Source organism: Pieris rapae, chromosome 18, assembly GCF_905147795.1.
Source record: "Pieris rapae chromosome 18, ilPieRapa1.1, whole genome shotgun sequence".
NCBI classification, from domain to species: domain Eukaryota; kingdom Metazoa; phylum Arthropoda; class Insecta; order Lepidoptera; family Pieridae; genus Pieris; species Pieris rapae.
Window position 1 is genome coordinate 1,100,961 of NC_059526.1, and position 24,545 is coordinate 1,125,505.

General features: G+C 33.4%; 1 protein-coding gene across 1 annotated transcript in view; it reads right to left on the reverse strand.

The window, feature by feature from the left end:
* Positions 1-24,545, reverse strand: part of LOC110991615 (calsyntenin-1) — a 135,593-nt gene that overhangs the window by 17,024 nt on the left and 94,024 nt on the right. Inside the window, exon 2 of the mRNA XM_022257057.2 lies at positions 653-813. Within this exon, the coding sequence (XP_022112749.2) occupies positions 653-813 (161 nt within the window). The remainder of the gene's footprint in view (positions 1-652; positions 814-24,545) is intronic.

The following is a 24,545-nucleotide window of genomic DNA, read 5'->3' on the forward strand; positions in this document are numbered from 1 at the left end:
TTTTGTTTAAGAGAAAGTCAAAGTCGCCTTTTGAAATTCTAGCCAAGTTCTGGAATAATTTATTATCAAGGCTTATTTCTGCTAGACTCAAATTGTCTACAGTTTCACGCCTATTTAAATAAGGTCGAATCCTTAATCTCTTCTTTTTCTGTTCTTTTAAAATTAATATAAGCTGCTGCGACAAGTGTGATTTCATCAGCCATTGTTGCCGGTATGTGTGGCCCGTTTAGGAGTCTGCATCATGGGCCATACTATTGCTGACATATTGCAACACATGGCCCGGCCATAGATTGCTCGGCCATCATCTGCATTAAAACATTTTTGTGATGGCCGGACAATTAATTGCCAATAGTGCAGCCATCAATTGCAGAAAAACATGGCCCGTTTAGAAGCCCCATAACATTATTTTTTCGTTTATAATAAGAAGTACAAATTAACAATAATTTACACTTGAAGCCAATAAATTCTTTTGTTGTTCACATGTTTTAATTGATTTGCTGTTAATTATTTTTTAACCCTAAGAAACTAAACGATGCGTTGAGAACGATCGCATTATAGGAACAGGCGAAATCCAAGCTTTAGTATATTAAATAAAATTAATTAATGTTACATAAAAAAAACAAATTAATAATATACGGAACCGATATCATACCTCAAACGGCGCCTCCCCATGATGCTTATTATTCAGTATGAGGAAGGAGCATAATGGACCCCTGGCCCGTATCGTAGGCCTCACTTCCACCAATGTCTCGTTCTCTCTGATCAGCCCATGGTATCCCTCATCTGGCTCCGCGAGCTCCAAGTATGGAATGTCTGAAAGAATAAAACTGTTAGAATCAATTCCTAAAAATTTAATTTGGGTATGGTTAACATATTTTTTTTACTGAAAAAACCAGTTTCCACATCAAACTCGGGACTTCCAGTCCACATATGGAATAGGGAATTTCAAAATGGCGCTATTTGTAATGATATCGCAGGGTCAGTAGCTACAAAAACACAGCTAAAAAACAAATCCAAATAATATAAGATCATATTATTTTCCATTTGTTTAAGTTCTGTATTGGATATTACGATAATTAGATAAGCATTTTAAATGCCGACTAAATAACGTACTATATTTCATTTCCATCTATCTATCAGGATTTTTATTAAGTTTAATTTAATTCGCGTATGCCAAAGACAATATTATGCAATCCATGGATCTGTGAGATTGGCTTTTTAGTTTATTTTATTTATTATTTTTGTACGGTATTAAGGTTCCATATTTTTTTAAGATTTGGTCATGCACTCATCATATTTCTTTTTAGTTCTTCCTAGAGTTACCTGGAAGAGATCGCTTGTTAGCTATGAGGCTGCCCGTTGCATCCTTTAAAAGTTTTAAATAATATGATTTGTATAACTATATCGAAGTGTGAATATATAAATATTATGTACCTATTTTGTTTCAGCATATTCAGTTCCATTTCCCAATACAAAGAAAGGAAGAAAAAATTTAAAACTCCTTAACTTTGCGAGAGCCACTTAAAACTTCATTCATTACAAACCGATGGATTGTTGAATTATGTATGGCGCAGATGTGTGCTTGCAATTTGGAGAATGGCCAGCATTGGGTAAGTGATAATGCCCGGAAATAATTCGAGTTGCAATGAGGGTCAAATAGTTTGAACTGCGGTCTAATATTGCACTTTCTGTGTCAACTGTGGTACAGAGATGGATCAGCTCTTGGCTAAAAAGCTTTTAACGTATGTAAAGAAGAAAAGAGCGTACAAATTCTTAAAAGGCAACACACTCGCAATCCCTCTGGCATCGAGTGTCCATGGGCGGCTGTATCACTTAACATCCGGTGAGCCTCCTGCTCGTTTGCCCCCTGTTCTATAAAAAAAAACGTACGTCGAGTACAATAATAGCAAAACTAAATAGGATACAAAAATCTCGTATTTCTCAAAAACAGGGTTTGGTTATTGGGATGCAGATAATCAATCGACACGGTCTGATATCATATTGTTTTCAATTTGAGATTGTGGATTAATTATTGGGTTCGGGCGTAAATGAATGAAACTACGATCTTCGGGAGGAGAGTAGCACGCTGTGTCAACACTGCTCGAAGGCACACAATAAAACAAACACACAGCACGAACACTTTAGTAGAGACAATATACGCTCTGTACATGGAAGTTCTAATTTACAGTTATAAACTATCGCCGTAAGCCCCGTTTTGACGAAATCATCAATTTTATTGACCCGAGAATCGAATCCGGTTTTACGACGCCTAGCCTGGGTTAACATCCCGATTTGACGAATGTCCGGGATGAGGGTTCATGTCGTAAATTCCTTTGTACTTCTACAAGTATATTATTCATGGTTAACAGTGGAAATTGAGGAATTTCAAGCTAGGGTTGAGTTTACTGAACGTAGGACAAATATTAATTTTATATATTTATGTATTCGTCTACTAAGTGTTCAAATGACTTCAGAATTCTACAGGTAACATAAATATTTAATAAGCAAAAAACAATTATACTAAAGATGAATACAGAATATTTGCAAAATTAAAAATAACAAAATACATTCAAGTAATAATTAGAGAGAGAGAGTGATAGTGTGTATGTGGGGTGTGCTCACAATGTAGGTGATTTTGCGGTATAATTATTATTAATACTCCTTTTAAGATTACTCCGTGCTAGCTTAAACAAGTCAAGACTAAATATTGGTCGTTCCATATCCGGGCTGCGCCACACAATGTGTTGTGTAAAGAGACTCAACTGATTTGTTTTGTATGACTTAAAAAGTAATAACATAGTACAGTAATTTAACGTTAGCAGGAAGCGAATGTACGAAAAGCTATGGGCTTATATATATGGGTGTCTTTTACCCCTGAAGGAAGCTAGAAAAAACTTATGTATACAATATAGAATAGATTCTATCTATGTAATGATTGGAAACAGGCTTTTATTATTATTATTCATTGTTAGCGAGAAACCATTATGAATATTTATGTCGCTTCGTATCTTTCTAATTTATAATAATATATTATAAATATTATTATTAAAGTAATTTCAGAAAAATATACTTTATTACAGCAACCCTGCCGTTAGCTCTGATGTTGACATGAACAACGATAAATGCCTTGAAGGGTGTGAAAGAGATGGGGTGAGAAATAATGCAACCCCTCTTATTCAGGGTTCAGAGATTTTCCATTTTCCCGTTCGAAGGGGGTTTTCATCAGGCTCTAGGGAAACTAATGAATGAGAGAGAATTTTTCTTTGGTTATCTTTTCATTTATTACTGTTTCCCGCACTTGGCTCCGCGTTGTGGTAAATCTTCATTTGAAAAGGTCTTTATTTAACGTGAAATGAAAATACAGCGTTGGTACTCTGTAATCTCCAACAGCGATATTAGTTTGAGTACCAACCAATCCTTAAGTTTCGAAGCGATAACCAATATTGAAATTGCATCGAAATTGCATACAAATACGACGGGATCGGCATTGATATTCGATGTAAGAGTACAGGCACAGATCTTTGGGGAGTCTAATAACCTTTAGTTCTCATAGGCTTCAGTTACTGACACACGCCGTCGAATGTTAGGTTTAACATCTAACACAATATGTTTCCCTTCACCGTGTCAGCGAGGAATTCATTGGCGCACATACGGAGTTCGAACCTACAACCTCTCACTGGGATAACACCGCTCCCACTGCGATTTAATTATTCATAAAAATAATAACCACAATGACGTGAAAAGCGGTGTAAATTTCGCCCATTCAAAGCTGGAAAATCTAAAAACATACGATTACTCAGCAAAAGCCAGCAATTGAGATTTACGTGGGCGAAATAAATTTACGTTTCGCCCCGCAACACATTTACGTAATTTAATAACGCTCGCACAATGGCCAATTACAACGGTGTTTTTATACCACGCATAATTCACTTAGTATTTTTATATAGTAAATGTTTTGCGATAATCAATTGACACACATTGATTATACAAGTTATTTAACCCAACATTGATTAAGATACATATACAATATACATACATACATAAAAACATACACAAATAGAGCCTTCATGTAACCTGTAAGGTTACTCCAAAAACAATTAACGAAGATTTACAATGAATCCGCTTGCACATAGCAAGCAGATTCAGTGTAAATCTAGGAAAATCTAAGATACCTTGTAAGCCTTATCTTTTACCTTCAAACCTTTGAGCACATAGACAAATGTTGTACTTTATTACCGAAAACCCGAAAAAGCGTATTGAAAGTTAAATATTCCAGTCAGTGATAGTTTATGGTGGGGCGGAATCGTAAATTACCCTTAAGCAAGACCTTTCCGCCCGCGCTTTGAATACAAAAATAAACACTTCACTATTCAGTACATAAGCCTAAACATTAATGCTGATTATTTATTTATAAACACTTCGTTACATAACAATATAAAATTGCAAAGAGCAGGCAACCATTCTTATAGTATTACGATACAAATTGTAAAAACACGATGTCCGCCTCAATTAAGGTTAGGTTTAGAAAAATCGAGGTTAAATCTTTTCCACAAGATATCCTATATTCGAATCCTAACAAAATAGTATTTTAAATGTTAATAGTTTACTTACGCTTTCATAAAGGGCCGTATTTTTAAGGAAAACATTATTAAATAAACCCCGAAAGAAATGAAAAGTAAGAAATATTTCATAATGCTAACCTCAAAACTTGAAGACGGCTGGACTAATATATACACTCAACGACAGGTATATATGGAGAGAAAAATTAGAAAAAAAAAGTTTTATTATTTAGGTATTTATTCCGAAAATGCGAAATATTTTTATGGAAAAGCATAGCTAAATTTACCATGTGTTGTATAATTAGCAACTAAGTAATAATACATCAACAAACAACAAAATGGGAGCAAAAAAATAATGATCCTATAATAAACAACAATAAAAAGAAACCCTTGGTCCTGATCACACTATAAAACTTGTTCCCGTGAAAACTAGCAAAAGCCACTACAATTTTCCGTGCAATTTCCCTCAGCACTCTCATTATAAGTGTTCTCGTATTCACGTCCAAACGGACAAACCCCACGCAAACAGCATACATGAATATCGTACGAGACATTAACCGACATCAATAATTGGGTATTATGCTCGGGGGATCATCCCACATCTGTCATTTCGTAATTTGGGATTCGAGATTGACAGTTAGTTACATACCCTTCAAATTATTCAACTTTAAGCAAATAACAACCAATCGAATAATAAATCTGAACACGTATGGCAATATACGATTTAGTATCGCCGATTTTTAAACCAATTTTGCTTAGGGTCCTTCAAGAAAATCGTGTACCAATTCTTTAAAAGCCGGCAACGGTCTTGCGAGCCTTCAATATAAGTGTCCATGGGCGCGGAATCACTTAACATTAGATGAGCCTTTGCCGTTTGCTTACAAATGGCCACAAAGGTGCTGATGATTCCAGAAAGTCTTAAAAATTGCTTAAACAGGAGACTATCACAGTGTCTTGGTATACGCTGGACATCTGAATCTGACTCTAAGACTATATCTGCATCTTTCTACTATAATTATATTAACAAAGCAAGCTAGGGCAAAATAATGTCACCAAAGAATCTATCTCAATCTACGGAGAGAAAGAAAAGAAAGGTTAGTTAGAAGACACGAAAACAGAAATGAAATAAACTGTAATCAGAAATAGATTGTATGTGACTGAAAAATATCTGATCCAAGGTAAGCAGTTAGCGTATCAGACAATAAGGCGGCATCTCAAGACGGTTTCATTTGTAAATGTGCGGTGTTGGGAGTATTGTCTTGTCTGTCCCACTTACAGCTATTCAGAGCCGGGACTAGGGCCGCAACTTTCTTTAAAATGGGAGATTTTATTACATCAGATACAACAAATCAAACAGATATCACATAATAATTTATGTTTCTTACTGTATACATTCATAGGATGTAATATCAAAAAATAATTAGACATTAAAAAGCCTAAAATATTTACAACGGAATTTTAACGGTAGCTTAAGAATTATAATCTAGAATGTGTATTTAAAGCATCCTGTAATGAACACTTAAAGAAGTACTAATGTATAATGTTTTATCAATATAACTATACAAATATCTAATACATTTACTACGATGCAAGAAAATGTCAAAAATAAAAAAATATTTACGAAACGTTGCCAACCCTAGCGGAAACATGATATTTCAGCGATAGCGACTCCGTATTGTGTCCTCTTCTTTAGAGACGACAGACTTTGATCGAAAAGGCACTTTTATACTAAAAAGAGCATTGCTGGAACTATTCCTGTTTTCAAAGCTAAACTTTTGAAATAAAATATGGCGTTGATATTAAAAAGTTACTCGGTTTTAAGTTTTAAAGAGGTATTAACTTCGACGGCTAATTAGTATCTTAGTGTTTACGAGAGGAAGCTTAAAATTATTCACTCTGCACACTACAAAATACATATTCTTAAATATTACTATACTACACACACATACAGTATTTACAAATTGTCAACCAAAGTAATAAAAAATATAGACAAAACAAATTTAAACTACAGTTCATAAGTTTAGTTGGGAATAAAAATACTGAATTTTCAAAGGAAAAACGTTAATAAGATACAGAAGAATGTCAAATATTTACGAAGGAAAAGAAAATCAATAAAAACTTTAAAATCATAATACCGGATTCGGCTGTGCTGTGTGGTGTGAATGTGAGCGTTTGTACGTGAGTGTGTGTATGTGGGGTGTGCTCATGATGCTATTGATAATTATAGAATATTCTTAATAAAATTCTCTAGGTCTAGTGAGGAAACTCAGTCCTATTATTATACTATTAAAAAAATATTTCAGGACTCCATAGTGTTGGGTATGAAAAGATAAATCAATTACAGACTAAGTGCGTCTAAGATAGCTTAATACAGTGCAATCTAGTGCTTATATACTAATCCTAGAATTTATCAACCAGACACGCTATCGCTTACCAATGTTTGTATTACCATTAAATGAACTGTTTGCTTAGTTTAAATGTTTGTTCACGTACACAGCTCAACATGAGATAAAATCATTTTTCTCAATATATTTAAGTATGTACATTAAATATAGACATGTATTTAGCTTTAAAAACATCCTTTCATATAATTGCAAACAATATACAAATATCAAAAATAATCTATGAATCACCGTATTGTTCCAATCTTAACTCTTAATATTATTTATACTCTTAAGTCTCTTTCTCACAAATCGTGTTTACGCTATGTTGATAAGAGACAGATGTGTGTTTTATTAAAAAAGCGTGGAATTTAACCAGTATACCCGAAACCTTTAATGAAACCGTCGAATCTTTCCTAAATGGGAAAACACCACCAGTGTAACCTCTGAATGGGCCGAAGTTCCTTGGGGCTAAGGTTATACAAAGTATTACAAACTCTAAATACTACCAAATACTACACTTTCTTATACATACTTAAACATTGGCCAAAAAATGATAGAATCATAAAAGCCTAGACCATATGACTATCGTAAATATTCAGACTCTAGTATATCAAATTCAGCGACTCTCAGCCCTGAGATCGTAGGTTCGATCCCCGGCTGTGCACCAAGAGACTAAGCACATTTAACACGCAAAGGAAAACCTCATAAGAAAACCGGCATATCTTAAGTCCATAGTCAACGGCGTGTGTGAGGCACAGAAGGCCAAAACAAAAGATCACGAAGATACGGAATTATGAACTCTAAAAGGACGTATCTTTCGTATTTGATAACTATATTTCGCATGGACCGAAATCAATCCAAATGTTAATTAAATAGAGATATATTATATAACCTCTCTTAATTAGTTAATACCTATGTTCAAGGTAGTGTTTATATATTTGTAAGAACAATTAAGCTAGTCTCAAACGATCCATTTCTCCATTACTAATTATGTAGTTATTAAGGCTACACGACGATCCAGAATCTACAGCAGTTCTAATGAAAAGACGTGATACGCATATGTATGTCTATATTATATACGTTTCATAAAATATTTAAGCATTGTAATGGAGATGCCCTTATAGGCTTTTATTCGTTTGATAAAAGAGGAATATTTAAAAAAACCTTTTTAAAAACCGTTTAGCTCAACACCAGGACTGTGTGTGTGTTCGGTTCCCGACTACAAAAAAAAATCGTGTGAAGTCTTATCCTCGTTTTATGTGTCTGGTAATGGTCACCTTATATTGACCCCTGTCAAAGGTGTTAAAGCGAATAAAGGCTAAATTTATTCGAATACAGGACTTAGATCTAAAAATAAACAGACATATAAAAGAAAAGAAAAGAGCGTACAAATTCTTAAGTGTTCTGTTCTATAAAAAAAATAAAGGCTTGTAATACCAAGGGAATGATGACAATACGTTTCTTATGCCTAAATGTTAGAGGACATATATATATATATATATATTTATATATATATTTATATATATATATATACACATACATTACATCGAACAGATTGCCCTGAATAGAGACGGTCATTTGTTTGTAATTGCTCCCATTTGAGACGCTATTAATTTCAAGCTAGATTTAGCATTTAACATCAAAGGACCTGAACAATAGGTCTATTGTAACATCTAGATCTGCTAAACTCAAAAGACGTCTATTTAATAATATACAGTCAGTCCATTATCTGTTTTTCTGTTCTGGGTTCCGATTTAGAAAAAAATATTACTAATCAGTAAATCTTTCAATAAATTTAAATAGGCCGCCTCAAGTTAACTTCAAGTGGGATCGTGGCCCAACCTCAGTCAAGCTCTGTATAAAAAAACAACTACCTAAATTAATATATGATTTGTAAGAGGACGAGTATAAGCTATAGATATATTTATTCTTAAAAGGCCGGCAACGCACTCACTAGCCCTCTGGAATTGGCAGCGGTATCACTTAACATCAGAGTTCTAACCGTTTGCCTCCTGTTATATTCCAAATGAGAAAACTTAATCTAAAACTTGTATACATATTTGACGTTATTTAGATTCTTTGCCATTCAATCTTTTTGTATAATTTAGTTTCCGACTTTTTGATGAAATAGAAATTGTATTATTACTGATTAATAAAAATTTGAACTGTAAAATCCTGAAATATTAGTATTACATTTCGCAACAAGCTTATATAGGCCAAGACGCAGGCTTAGATTACATCCTGTGATCGGTCCTGATGCACACTTAAGACAGAATGTACACAGCCGGCGATCTAACCTTCGACCCTTAAATTTTCATTTTCAAACCTCTGTGACGAAAAATTTCAATAGCTTTTGATTATTAAAGTATAAAAAGGAAATTAAAGAAATACAAGGCAAGCACAGGTTGTATTATTAAACGTTTTTCGTTTTCTGAATGAAATGGGTTCGAAGCCTAATCTGAGTTGTATTAGGTTTTATGTATTCCGGTTAAGGAAGAAAACTTTATTAAAAGAAAATCATAGAGATTTTTATTCACAAAGCCTGTGTTTTGTAAATCGTGACAAGGTTTTTCGGGATCTTGCTTAGTCCCTTCCCGAACGTGGTATTTCATCTATTAATATTGTCAAAGTACTTCCAATTGGTGTTAATATAAATATATAATACTTCTTCTTAGAGTGTTAACGCTGTGGTAAAAAGAGAGATAATTACTAGGTTATTTAGGTGCTATGATATTATTTGTAAATTACTTCGTTCCAACGATTTTAATAGAGTTTTTAATAATAAAATCTTCTACAAACTGACAACAGAACATGCCCAAAGGAGTAACTTTAGCATAGTTAAGTTGTTTTAACTAAAATTTAATTAACAAACGATCCCGCACTAACAGGCAATAACTACTTACATAATTCTCAGAACTGCGAGCTAACTGAGTTATAAACTGTGAGCCAAGTTAGAAATTGAGATCTTCAATCAATACCATTGAATGGCATGCAGGGCCTTAATTATTCGTGAAGTGCACATGCACATTATATATCTTGCGTAATTAATTAAGACCGCGGATTGTGACAGGCTTCGCGGATACGATATCTGAATACGACTTGTTGTATTCTTGTTCAGCTATGGGACTAAACACTCGATACATTTTCAACATATTATAAATGGTTTTTTTTATCACACCGTGACAGTCGATCGATCTCCAATCTGCATCCCAATAACCAAACCCTAGAAAGACAATCAATTTTTGTTTTGTTGAAGACTACTTCTATATAATATAAACCAAATAAAGTAAATAAAACCGTACAAATAAAATTAAAATATACATTATGTTTAAAACATATCAAATAGCTTTTTAATTATTTTAAAAACGGGTGTAAGTTAAAGTCTTAAGATAGGATATTGGCACAGTTGAACTGTACTTTCATACAAAGGTCTATCCACACACATATACCATGGAAAGCTTTTATCGACATAATATGCCTATTACAATCCGTCGATTGGTTATTGGCAAACTTTTATCTATATTTGGATACCTATCTCAGATGGTCAAACATAGATTGTGATAGGTTATTGGGTTAGCTATTTGCGGCGGTATTGACAGATGGCTCGCAAGTTCTTCGCCGGCCTTTTAAAAATTACGCTCTATTCTTGAAGGTTAGTAGTTAAGATATGCCATGAAAAAATATAAATTTTAGATTTGTTTGATACCACATATATTTTTTAATTGGCATTATTATTATTATTTTTTATAGAACAGGGGCAAACGGGCCGGAGGCTCACCTGATGTTAAGTGATACCGCCGCCCATGGACACTCTCAATAACTTACGTAGATCTTACAACAACCGGGGTTTAATTAAACGATACATAAACGTAGAAACAAAATGGTGGCGCAAAAGAACGTCATTTAGGAACTTCCTTTAAAACAAAATGTTCACTAGTAAAGTCCGAATGTGCAACATTGGCGCAATCTGCAAAACTTATCTTCATTTCAGTAAAATTGTGTTTCATACAGCAACTATGTAACAAACAATACCTATTGTGTTGGGCTATTGTGCTTTCATATAAATTCTGCGAGACTTTTATGCACCTGGCTTTTTAAATAATTTTCCGTATCTACATTTTTAATAACCTAAGAAATACATATAGGTACTTTTATTTATTTTTAATCCTACTCGCCTTCTAACAAAATATTCCATTCTTTGTAATCATAGAGTTACTATAAGTAAGTCTTCTATACCCACGGCTTGCTTATCTGCTACTTTAAATAGTTTAGTACTGTGATTCTCAACCACTGTTCCGCGGTACTTTTGTGTGCCGCCAAATTCCAAAAGTGTGCCGCTAAATTATGCAAATATATAATAATGTTAATATTATTAAATTATATCAGTTTTTTTTTCATTATAAGCTTATAATTAATCCCTTATTAAATATTTAAATATTATTAAAGGATAAATTACGTCATTTCGTATATTAAAACTTAGTTATAAACTATTTATGTAGTGTGTTGTAGTAAATAAATAATTTTTAGCTTTTTCTTTGTGTGCCGCAAAATTTTAAAATCGTTAATTGTGTGCCGTCAAACTTTAAAATCATTAAATATGTGCCGTGACAAAAAAAGGCTGAGAATCACTACTTTAGTAAATAGACTATCTCGCTTACAATTAAATAACAAACATTTGAAATCCCCTACTGTAATTCTTATATGTCTAAAGTGTTATTTAAAATCGTGTGTATTCATTAATGATTAATTTTTCGCTAAAGTATAAGGAAATGTTTGTAAAACAGACACAAACTTCAAAAAAAATATTATCAAAATAACGTTTAAAGATATGACATTGGATGTCTTGATGAAAGCAAATTCTTTAGTCAATAACAGAGATTGTCGACAGAATCAAATGCTTGATAGGATATAAAAGATTACTTCCGCTATATAAGATTTCTATTACAGTTCCACGAAATAATTTACGCTGAATGATTATGAAAATTCGATTTGTTCCTCCGTTTCATCTCAGATATGGAGATCATAATCACTAAGGCTTTATTTAGCAGACTTTAAAAAAATATCCAGTTCACAATTTGCCATCTATTTTCTTAACCAAGTTCCTAGTAGTCTTCTTGACCTTTATAATAAAAATAACGCCTTTTTCATATCCTTATATAAGAAATTACTTTTGAAGTCGCTTATATTGTAATGTTTTTTTATATTACCTAAGATGGCAGTGTATATTTCGCTACTTAAAAGATATATAAGGTCAGGTCCTTATCTCATTTCTATTTCATCTCATTTATCAAATCTTAGATTTGTTTGACAGCATTACGAACACAGAAAGCTCACCATTGCCATAACGACTGAAGCGGAAATATATTTGCTATAGAAATAAAAGCTCGTGCAAGACGTTTATATAATTTTAATTTAAAAAAGGTGCTAATACTCAAAAGTTTTTATTAAATTTGCTATACCAGAAGAGTGTTAGTTTTAAATACGCACTCGCGAGCCCTCTGGCATGGAGTGTCCATGGGCGGCGGTATCACTTCACAACAGTTGAGCCTTAATTGGTATGATTGGTCAGGCACAGTAATCATGTAAATGGATTTATCCTACTAAAATGTTTTAAGGTAATTTTTATTAAGCTCGAATAATGCCGAAAAGCGAAAACATTGTGACAACACTAATCTTCTTTAAGCCAAAATACTTATCAGTCCTATGTCCACGAACGTCAAGATTATTACGACATTAAAATTTCATTTAGCATTAAAATATAGCTAATGTTTTCCTTGGATTAATTATTTAATAATTTCACTTTCGATTTTTTTAACGACGAACCAAAAACTGGGTTTGAATTGTTATTATTTTGTTTCTTTTAAGCATATATAAAAATATTTACAATGTGTGTTATTCTTTCCATTTGCCATATCAATACACATGGTAACAAAATAAGTATGTAAAAAAGTGATAATTTTATTGATATTTATTTAAGCAATTAAAAAAAACATATTTTGAAGATTTTGTTAGAAGTTAATGAAGACTCCTATACTGGTGGCGGATATTAAAAATCCCTTTTTAAAGTCAATCCCAGACCAGAGGAAGCGTAGTTCTCGGAGACATTTCTTATAAACGGGGTAAAAAGGGTAGAGATTAATTGAAATTGCTAGACGTATGGTACAATAATTTAGGGTTTTATTTTGTTTAATTTTGACTCTAACACATTTTATTAATACTCAATTGTTTAACTCGTACTTTTTATTATGATCCAGGCTAGTTTTCTACGCCAGATGCCCTCTGGCCCACTTGAGGGACATAAGACTTAAGTCAATTAAGTCACACATATATTATTTATTATGCCATAAATATTAAAAAAAAGATAGGAATATTAAAAAAACTACCCAAAATACTTAATTATGTAATTTTCAAATTATGACTAAGAATAATTGGAAATAAAAACGGGTAATTACATCTTTAATTTAATAATTTATCTAGGAAGTATGTTGTCGTTTAAAATCCTCTAGAATGGTACAGACACATCCCCGTTTTGCATTATTTCGACGGAAAACAAACCGATTTTGATTAGGCCAAAAAGAAATGACATAATTTTTTTCAATTCAGCAACCTATTCATCAGCTACGCTACATTTTATAAATTATACAAACACCTTTAAAATTACGTAATTTACATTCAAACGGCAGACCCTACAATATTATTACACCCTAATCGGATCCATTCCGCGACAGTTGCTCGCTTTAATCCGGCTCGGGTCTTGTAATCCGACAAACTGCTGTATAATCCGGCCTGTCTGAGTGGACGTGTGGCATACGGCTTTACTCAGATTTACTCGCCACTTTAATTTATATGGATTCTACTTTGATTAATTATTTTCAACTTGACTTGATATTTTTTATATTTTCGAACCAACTTAGGTCCTTCAAGAAAAGAGCCTCGCAATTCTTAAAAGGCCGCCAACGCACTTGCGAACTTACTGGCACTGTGAGTGTCGTCTACGGCGGTTCCTATTTCAACCTGATTGCCCCGTTATATATAAAAAATATATTATTGTATAAAACTTTTTTACGGTATATAAGATGTTTTCATTGCTTAGGGCAGTGGTGACTTGGGATGACATTCAGAAATGAGCTTATTGCTAACTAGGACTCCCTTATGTCAACATGATGACGCACGGGAGACAGACTTAGTTCTCATATCAACATTTTTACATACGGAGGTCATACTTAGCCTTCAGCCCTCGAAACAAAATGTATAAAAGTATGTTGTCTGTGTTTAAATGACGACAAATACAAAATTATTAAATTAAAATATCGTATAATTAGTTATATTTAAAAAGATTTAACGTTAAAAATCTCCTTGAATCTCCACTCTGCATATTCCAATAGTAAAATAATTTTAAAAACATCTTAATTTTAAAAATCACGAAGCCTTTTAAATCTTTAAACATCAGAATCACTTAGAACTTTTCTAGGTAGTATTTATCAAACGATTTCAAACCTTTTAGATTTCCAAGCCAGGCATTACGGAAACCATCTAGAAAAGTAAGGTATATGGGGTGACACAGAATACGAATACCTACTACAGTAATCTAATTTCAGTCACCTGCAAAATTTATTCTTTATCACTTTTAAATCTATTTTACTTGAAAATAATAACAAGGAAATAGGATAAGGATAAAGATGTACCCTTGATTATTACGCTTTTTTCTTTGAAGGACCCTAAGACGTAGTGGTTCGGAAATACTTCAGAGGGCAGCTAGTTCAACGAAGCATTAAAAATATAAATATTGTTTTTTATTCGCACGAGTATCAAACGATATATTTATAAGCAATTAAGACGAAATATATCAAGAACTAAATCAGTAAGATACATTTATATACTGTCTAAATTATCAGTCATTAAACTGTGGCACGTCCGACTTAGCTAATAGAGGTCGCCTACTTCCGCCGGAACCACGACCGAGATGCGGAACGATTTGCGGCGTGTTGTGGCGTAGCGTGTACACGAAGCATCTACGACGTAGCTTGCTACGGCAGTGTTTATAACAGTAATGGTTGAAGTAGATCAGCCCTAGTCCCTACAACCAGGTACATTACAGCGGGCAGCTGGTTCCACATAGTGGTGGTATGTTCTTAGCGTAAGACAAGACATTTCTTGTAGATATATATTCCAATTTAGCGCTTGATTTTATTGAAAAAATCGTACATTTAAATTTGTATAGTAAGATTTTTAACGTATCAAAATACATATAATTTTTGCAGTATATTCATTTCACAACACCTAGTATAAATAAATAAATTGTAATTAATTTAAGCCGTCACGACGCGAGCGGAATTTTAATTAAAAAACTCTATTGTATTTTATACTGTACACGCAAAAATTTACTTTTAGCGACATGACTCTGCGTAGATATTAATAACGCGTCAGAAATTCAGGATATTCCTTTAAAAACGCCGTACAATTTTTGTATTACGCGAGAATTTGGTACTCACCAGTTGAATAATGTCATAAAACATTCATCAAAATTGCTGTTTATTTTTAACGTGTTGTAACATATGCCTTCTATTCAAGGATAGATTTCCACCATAGTTTCGGATATTAAAATCAAAATTAGAACTTAGCATGTAACTGCCATTAGATAATACAGTCACAGTATTTGAGCGAATCGAAACTGTTGTTATTGCTAATAGCCCATTGGGAGCTCTGGACAAGAATTGAGCCATTTCAGCCTGGAACCAAACGCCAGCTACAAAGGTATACTTAATGCATAGATTAACCACGAGGATTTGTTTAACTCGAGTCTCTATTAAAAATAGCCTAAAAGTTTTATAACACCGCCGCGCCGGGACAAACAGAGTACTTTAACTACTTAACAAATAACTCAAAGGTAACTTTATTCAAACAACAAATGTTTTTCTAACGATTCTTTCACTTAGCAACGTAATTAACCTGATTGATGAGAGAGACAGCATATCATTAGTACTGAGTGGAACGAGATAGAGAATTAGGTCATATCTAACCGGAAAGAGATTAATGGCGTATTGTGCAGCAGGATAAGCCTTTAACTTGTTTTATGAGTATAGCTTGCATTGTCACCTTAAATGAACCATACAAATAGACATATAGACATAGACATATTATTTATTGCAAACAAATGATTATAAAATTTATGATAAAAATATTGTTGTGATAAAATCCATTACCTGTGACATGAGTAGTAAGACTAGATTACAATTAGTCAAAAATTTAAACACAAAGTAGTCAGTCTCACAACTAATACGCAGCAAGTAGTTAGTCGTTGGTGTGTGGGCGTCGGTATTTGAGATTTGCTACCTTAGTTCGATGTGGCTGTATTGGTTATAGTTTTAGTCATTCCATAATGCCTTTTTTACGATTGAAGACTAGAAACGCACACGTTTATAGCCCCTTAATTTAGATAACAAATAATTGGCATCAAAGTAGTATTTTTTTAAATATGTACACTTAAAGAGTAACTATTTCTTCAGCTTACCACTTTAATTTATTAAATTGCGCATCATTCTAGGCGAGTCCATGAGCAGTGTTGGCCTAGTGGCTTGAGCGTGCGACTCTCATACCTGAGGTCGTAGGTTCGATCCCCGGCTGTGCACTATGGACTTTCTTTCTATGTGCGCATTTAACATTTGCTCGAACGGTGAAGGAAAACATCGTGAGGAAACCGACATGTCTTAGATACAAAAAGTCGACGTGTGTCAGGCATTGGAGGCTGATCACCTTCTTGCCTATTAGATTTAAAAATGATCATGTAACAGATTCAAAAATCTGAGGCAAAGACCTAAAGAGGTTGTAGCGCCACTGATTTATTATAAATAGTGGAATTACTTTACGTTTATTACAAAACATTTTTGGGTTTGGTAAGTGTCCTTTTACTGTCTAGTTTGCTTTTCAATTACATACTTTTGTAAAGTGTAAATAGGTATTTATGTGGTTTCAAGATCATTTCCCCCATACAGCAACCTACCTATACTATTTCAACGAAGTTTCTATAACATACTTGTGTATAGTCCTATAACAATACAGAGAACTTCACGTCGCCGTAATAGGAGTATAACTAGAAACTGCTCCATATAAAATCCTATAACAAACGACGTGGATGTGCGATGCAACTAAATGCATTTCGGAGTGCACCTGAAGCGAGTGGACGCATACAAATGACGTGAATTCAGTTTTTGATACATTAGAGGGCTCATATAACTGGCAATTTATACATTATTAATAATATTGTATTGCACGTACTATATTTAGATAAGAAAAACACATCACAACAAACAGTAAATCCGCGTATAATCTAATATATGTATACATTAACGTTTTCTTTAGAACAGAAGGTTCATATGTTTTAATTTTTTTCTCTTTGAACTTCAGTAGCATTTGAGTTTTGGATGAGATTATAAGCTAAACAATTATGTTGCACAGATGGATAAAGACACAACGAACACTCCTATTACTATTAAAAACTTATAGGTTCACCTAAAGGCCTGTATTCACTTTTATTAGTGCGAGTGCAAGTGATTAGTTATTTAGGATGATTAGTGCAGGTGTGTAGTGCAAGTAGAGTCCAATTCTTGTATAGTGTAGAGGCCAATTCTGTTAAGTAAATCCGACGCTAAACTAAAAAATTAAACGTTTTGACAGGCATGCTGCGAGTGAGGGGGTACATCCTACCCGCAGTTCACTCGCAAAAAAATAGAACACGCTTCTAATCACGTTACTTAGACAACTAATCACCTGCACTAATCAGTCGCAGTCCACACTTGTTTTCTCCTAATCACTAATCAACTACACTAATCTATGTGATGAGCAAAATACCATGTATTTTTCGTAAGACAGCCAACGTGTTTCTTTTATCAAAGGCATACCTGAAACAATAAATAAATGTTATAATTAGGATGGCATCTTGAATAAAATAATAAGTAATTACTATTGGCGAATGGCGAGCTAAAAAGCTAAAATATGTTGGAGAAGATTGGGAGAAAATACTCAATAAGATAGAGATGGAGCCGATTGCAAGAAAGGCTTATGCTCTAAGTGGTCCTTTGAAAAAAATTAAATTGTTTCTATATACGATTTTAACTATGTCTTATCTTTTATAATTGATATATGTTTCAAGGAATATATGAAAAGGATACATTAATATTCTAATTGGCGAGATCTAGCGTTGGAAAGTTCGCGCGTGTATTTTTACTACAAAACTAGAAGATGTTTTCGGTTCTCGGCAGTACATACGGGTAGGTACACTGAAAGGAATACGCTAATATCCTTCTAAGCTCTCTTCCGTGAAATAACCTACCTGAATAATCAGTTTTGTAGCTTACAAAAAAACCTTCGTGATCATTGATTGAATACCCGCCCTTAATGAGATTTCACCTAGCTATAAAATGATTCTTTCAGCTCGTTTAATATGAAAAGCGAACAAAATGTAGATTGTCCCAAAACCAATCAGTTTGGGCCATTGATTCAAAATGAGTTCGCGTTATCCGATCAAACACAGCGTTCGCTAGTTAGCGTTCGCATTAAAACATCGTTAAAATTTAAACCTCTTTTAATAGGCTTGGTAAAATGTGCTAATATTTAATGTAAACAGACTATGTACAATCAACAACAACGAACGAATCCTTTTAAGTACGTAAATTTTTATTTTTATTTTAAATTAATTGATTTTTAATTTTAAAATTACAGTACGCCTGTATATTAACTCAAAAACTACTGCACGTATTTTCATACGTTGTCACCAATAGTATGATACATGAAGCAGGTTTAGGTAAATTGTCAAAGGGTTGTTTAAATTGCTTGTTAAACCTCCTAGGACCATGCGAAGCTGAGAGCATAACAAATTTTAATATTAACCTAAAATATCTAAAACATTTCCTCACAACTATTTTAAGCCACACACCCATGGGAAGCATAAATTATAAACTTATTCGGACATTAATAACTCCAAACAAAACTTGTCGCCATTACTAGAATAGCTTTGAGTTCCCGATAACAGGAAGTGCGGCCGAGAGATGTCAAAACTTAAGAGATCTTGACTTTATAACATAAGTTCGGTTAGAACTTGGAAAAAACTGAATGGTTTAGGGTATAAAGCTGTAATCTGTAGGGAATTTGATGGACTTTTAAATAGAGAATTGATTTAAAGAAAACACCTTTTTACAGGATTGAAGCTATGTATGTATTATTATAAACTTATAATTATTAAACATAATTTTTTCACTGAAGTATTTCCGAACTAATTCGACTTAGGGTTCTTCAAGAAAGGCCGGCCTGGCCTGCCGGCCTTTTAAGAAATGGGCGTACCATTTCTTAAAAGGCCGGCAACGCACTCGCGAGCCCTCTGGCATTGAGTGTCCATGGGCGGCGGTATCACTTAACATCAGGTGAGCCTCCTGCCCGTTTGCCCCCGTTCTATATAAAAATACCAAAAAAAAAAAATTACGTTTCGCGTGATATCTTGTAAGTACATCAAATCTTGTAAGTAAGTAAATCGGTAAAATATTACAGTACTGACAAATCCCTGAGAGGTTCTTTAGCAATAATCGAATCATGTATCTTCAGGTCAGGCCCGAAGTGTTTAATGTGTGTGAATGAAGAGACTATTTGGTTCAGATCACATCCTGCCGAATTAGATATGAGAATAAATTGATTATGCCAAAAAATAATCTATATATAAATATTTTAAAAACAATTCTAGAAAATTTCTGGAAAGACAATGCAATAATTGACGTATATAATAATTTACCAAATACATTCAAAGATCCTCTTCTCTACTTCTTGTAAAAGCCACTTAGTCTGTTTATATATATTATTATTTAGAATTTTTCTTTAGATGTTTTTAAATTAATTTCACTTACAGTTGAATGTTATTTGAGTTTATTTTATTTAATTAATTATGCGCTTCTTATACTTCACCCTCTGTAGGTATTTCTTTTTTTTATTGTTCCATAATAGGGTTGCCTGGAAGAAATCGCTTGTTAGCGATAAGGCCGCCCGTTGCCTAATAACTTATGCAACCTGCTTACTTTTTCTTTTCTTTATATTGTATAATTAAGTATATTATGGTAATGAAGTATAAATTAATTAATAAAATAGATATAAAGTACTAATTTAGTAATGATAATAAGTATGAAAAAATATCTATTAACTATTATTTGAGTATCACATTATCATTACTATTAATTTCATAATGTTGTAATATTTTCTACTTTTTTATTATGTTAGACAAATTTGCACGCCATTATGTGTACTAAAAATAAATTAAATTAAAATCTGATTATTTTATCTGCACAGTAGTGTCATTTTTAAGACAAATAAAAATACATTGGTGCCCATCCGTCTAATGTGTGTTGACAGGTTTATTGCAAGTTAACTATCGACAGTCATGTGAACAATGTTAGAGAACGATTGTTTAGTATTTATTTATAAACAACTTTCTACATAAAGTTTCCTTTATTATGCATGTCTATTATTACATTTATATTTATTTTATTACATGAATTTAAGCTTTCATACGCTAACATTTAAAAAATGTAGGTTGTTTATAGTGGATTCATCATTTTGTTCTTATGCTGTCTGTTTGAAAATTTCTTGGTCTATTAGCTATTATACTTTAACTAGGAAGAATCATAAAAAATAAAGAAGAAAACCGGAATATACCTTTAATATAAATCATAAAGGTTTATGTAAACGCAGACCCTCGTAGGATATATGGAATATGACAAATTAATGGATCAAGGACGGGCCCTTAATTTAATATATTTCGAGTTTCAGCCAGACGTCTACTTCCGTATTCCGTTTGGGTCAAATAATGATTGGGAATATTTAACTAGAAATGTTTCACGTATTCTAAACTAAAAATTAGCATTTTTACATAGTTGCTTGTATCTAAAACTACTGCTAAATACGTAGTGTTGATCATCTCCATTAAGATCATCATGAGCCGTTCCAGTTCCAAATCACACTGATTCATTAACAAAATCCGATAAAAATTCTACTTATGTTACAAAATAAATTCGATTCTACTTCCTTAGTTTTTAAGGCAAATTTCGTGGTGTTTATTTCAAATTAACATCGGTCAAAACAAAGTCGTTAACCACACCAATTTTCGTAATACAGAAAGTAGAGAACTCGGACAAGTTAACAACACAGCAAGTAAACCTTAAGATCTTTATTTAATACCTTAGTAACAAAATTCGACAAAGAGGTATATGGGTAAGATTAAGAAAGGATAACACTTTGAATCCATTACGTTAAACTCTGTTAAAATCCAATATCTCTTGACATACACAGAGGCAAAAAAACTCTGTCAATTGGAACAAAAAGTGTTTACATAAAGATGCTAACATATATTGCCTTTCGCTGTCTCATTCGGATTGATTCCATCCCGCTTCATCACAAAATTAATTTCACTCGCAGTAATTGGATCTGGCTGCAGAAACGCAATTAAGCTACACTGAAATACCAAAAGCATCGAAATAGCTATCTAAACTTAATTCGCGGCTAATTTTATTAGCTCTATACTTTGCCGGTTCGTATTGGACTATGATTTTTTCAATACTGAAATTTACCTATACTATTTACAAAATGTTTTGTAGAATTTACTAATGATACATTGAGGCATTCTCACTCTTAATCACAATAGTTAGTAAGGCGATAGCTGTTTTCTATCGAAATTACATTTTGTACATTTTTTTATAGAACAGGGGTCTAACGGGCAGGAGGCTCATCTGATGTTAAGTGATACCGCCGCCCAATGACACTCTCAATGCCAGAGGACTCGCGAGTGCGTTGCCGGCTATTTAAGAATTGGTACGCTCTTTTCTTGAAGGACCCTAAGTCGAATTGGTTCAGTAATACTTCAGTGGGTAGCTGGTTCCACAAAGTGGTGGTGCGCGGCATAAACTGCCTTGAAAAACGCGCAGTTGTGGAACGGCGGACGTGAAGGTGGTACGGGCGGAATTTCGTATTCTGCCTCGATGTCCGATGACGAAACTCAGCTATATGTTAGCCGCCTTTTACAAAATATTATTACCTCTTAAAAATATTTCTTTGCTACTCTATATTTGAGTCACAACATGCCCAAAATTTACTGCGATTAAATTTACAACATGACATAACGCTAACACGACAAGTATCATGCATCAAACAGGAACTCAAGTCAAACTTTCATCGGAATCTCCAAGTTCGCGAATTTGCGCTCATTAGCAGCGGGAGTGATACTCGCAAGTTTTGCAATAAACTTGATTTCGATTCAATTTGAGATTCAGCATATCCGGATATATATATTTTATTATATATATGCATTTTAGTCGTACACCGAAAGCTTCATTGTACGTGTACGTATTCAGTAAGTACGTAATGAACCGTCTCAAGACTTTAAATTCCTCACGCTGATTATAATATCACAAGAGTCTGTTTAATTTTTGTAAGGAAATATATGTAGGACGAGATTCATAAAAGATTGTCGCGCCACATTATTCTATGCATGCACACGCCCTAATTATGAACTGTCTATTAGAGATAGCAATTGGCGTATTTTATTGGTGCATTTACCCAAATCAAAAGAAGTAAGACAAATTTATTTGCTCAAACAGAACCACACCTGTTGCTTTGAATTGAATCTATGCAGCCCCATTTAATACAATGAATGCTTAAAGAATGAATACAAAGTAATAGCCAGAAACCAAAACTTTATGGCGAATTTTTATTAAATAAATATGGATGTTTGAAAATATGTATGAATGTATATTATTATTTAAATTTAAACCTTTTCGGATTCGAGTGTTCGTCATACTACGAATACTTGGATCCTTGAACTAGGGATGTCAGAGGTTTAAAATGAACTGGTTGTTTGCACGGATCCGAGTGGGCGCACCGCTTTAGTATCTTCTTGCTTCTCGCTTCAGCTTCAGAGAAAGTATCACTTAATGTGTTAAGGACATTGTGCTTCTGAAATTTGTTACGAGTAGCAAGTCTCGATAAATATACCATTTCTCGCAATCTGAGAACACGGCCCGCAACGCTCATGAATACCGATATAGTGCAAAATATAGACAAACATATAGTCCATTAAACCGTCATATAAATCCCAAATACGTAATACAAAATGGTCGTAGCTAAGTCACGAGATGAGATAGTGCACAGTTTATTGCATCCATTTTATGCTCCAATAATACCTATGTCATATAGAACAATGCATCGTCTTGAATTCCTAATACAGAGAAACAAGTCAACGTGGTTAGAAGATAAAGTCAGAATAATTTTAGGTAAATAATATATTAAATGTATAATATAATAATAATATGTAAAAAACCAGTGGCGCTAACTATTTCAGCCTCAGATTTCTGTATCTGTTTCATGATCATTTGTGTTATAACACCTTGCCTATAGGCAAGTAGGTGATCAGCCTCCTGTGACTGACACATGCCGTGGACTTTTTGTTTTCCGTTTTCCTTAACCGTTCGAGTAAATTTTAACTGCGCACAAAATAGAAATTCCATTGGTGCACACGCGAGGATCGAAGTTACAACCTCAGAGGTGGAAGTCGCATGCTGAAGCCACAAGCCATCAGTGCTGACAAAACACTTAAACACATAAAAAACCTTAAGAATATAAAAGGAAAAGCCAATGGTTTGCTCCAGCTTATATTTCGATTTTAATTCCTTACTGAACTTCCACATTCGGAGTAATTGCTCATTGTACATCAAATGTGGAGCCAGCGAGACGTTATCGGCACCTGTGTGCAAACAGTCAAACAAATAGCACTGCGACCTCAAAAGCCTTTGTTTTACAACCTAATATAAATGAAGTTTTGGTCTCTTGCCATTATTATCGTTATATCATTTGTTTTAGCGACTTTTTAAGCTTTGTAAAAGCTTCAAGCGTCTGATTGAATATCAAAAAAGCACACAAATTGATAATAAAGCACAAAGCTTTGCTATGTTTTAAACTGAGCATATGAATGGATAATTTTTTTAAAAACGTTAGCTAATAATTTTGCAGTACATCGTATAAACTCTCGAAAACATAACGTATTACTTAAAACATTATTTTAATCATAAAAAAAAACATTATTTTAATCATCACACTATAAAGATAAATTCAGTTAGGAATTGCAGTACCCGCCCTTATAACGCGATACTCTTATAACGCAATTTCATATTACGCGATTTTAGTCCCTGGTATAAAACGGAAGTTAAACACTTTCTATAGCTGTACTGTGTCATTTAAAGTGAATCATTTCTACATAACGCGTTATAAGGGGTCATACAAGCGAGAATCCTTTCTTATAACGCGGAACCAATTGTCGTACAAACAAAACAATGTTCAAATCGATGTAAATAGGAATGACTTTAAAATAAAATAATAAAAAAAAATTCAATTTAAATATCATAATCAGTTATTTTTTACGATGTACATTCACCGGTATCATTTATCAAATTGAAGGTATCACCAATAAGCCACCAGCATCGTAAACCTTTGAAATATGAGACTAAAGAGAATGTCAATTTCACGCACTCTGAACTAATACATGACAAAGTAGAGCTTTTTACAAATATCACCTGAA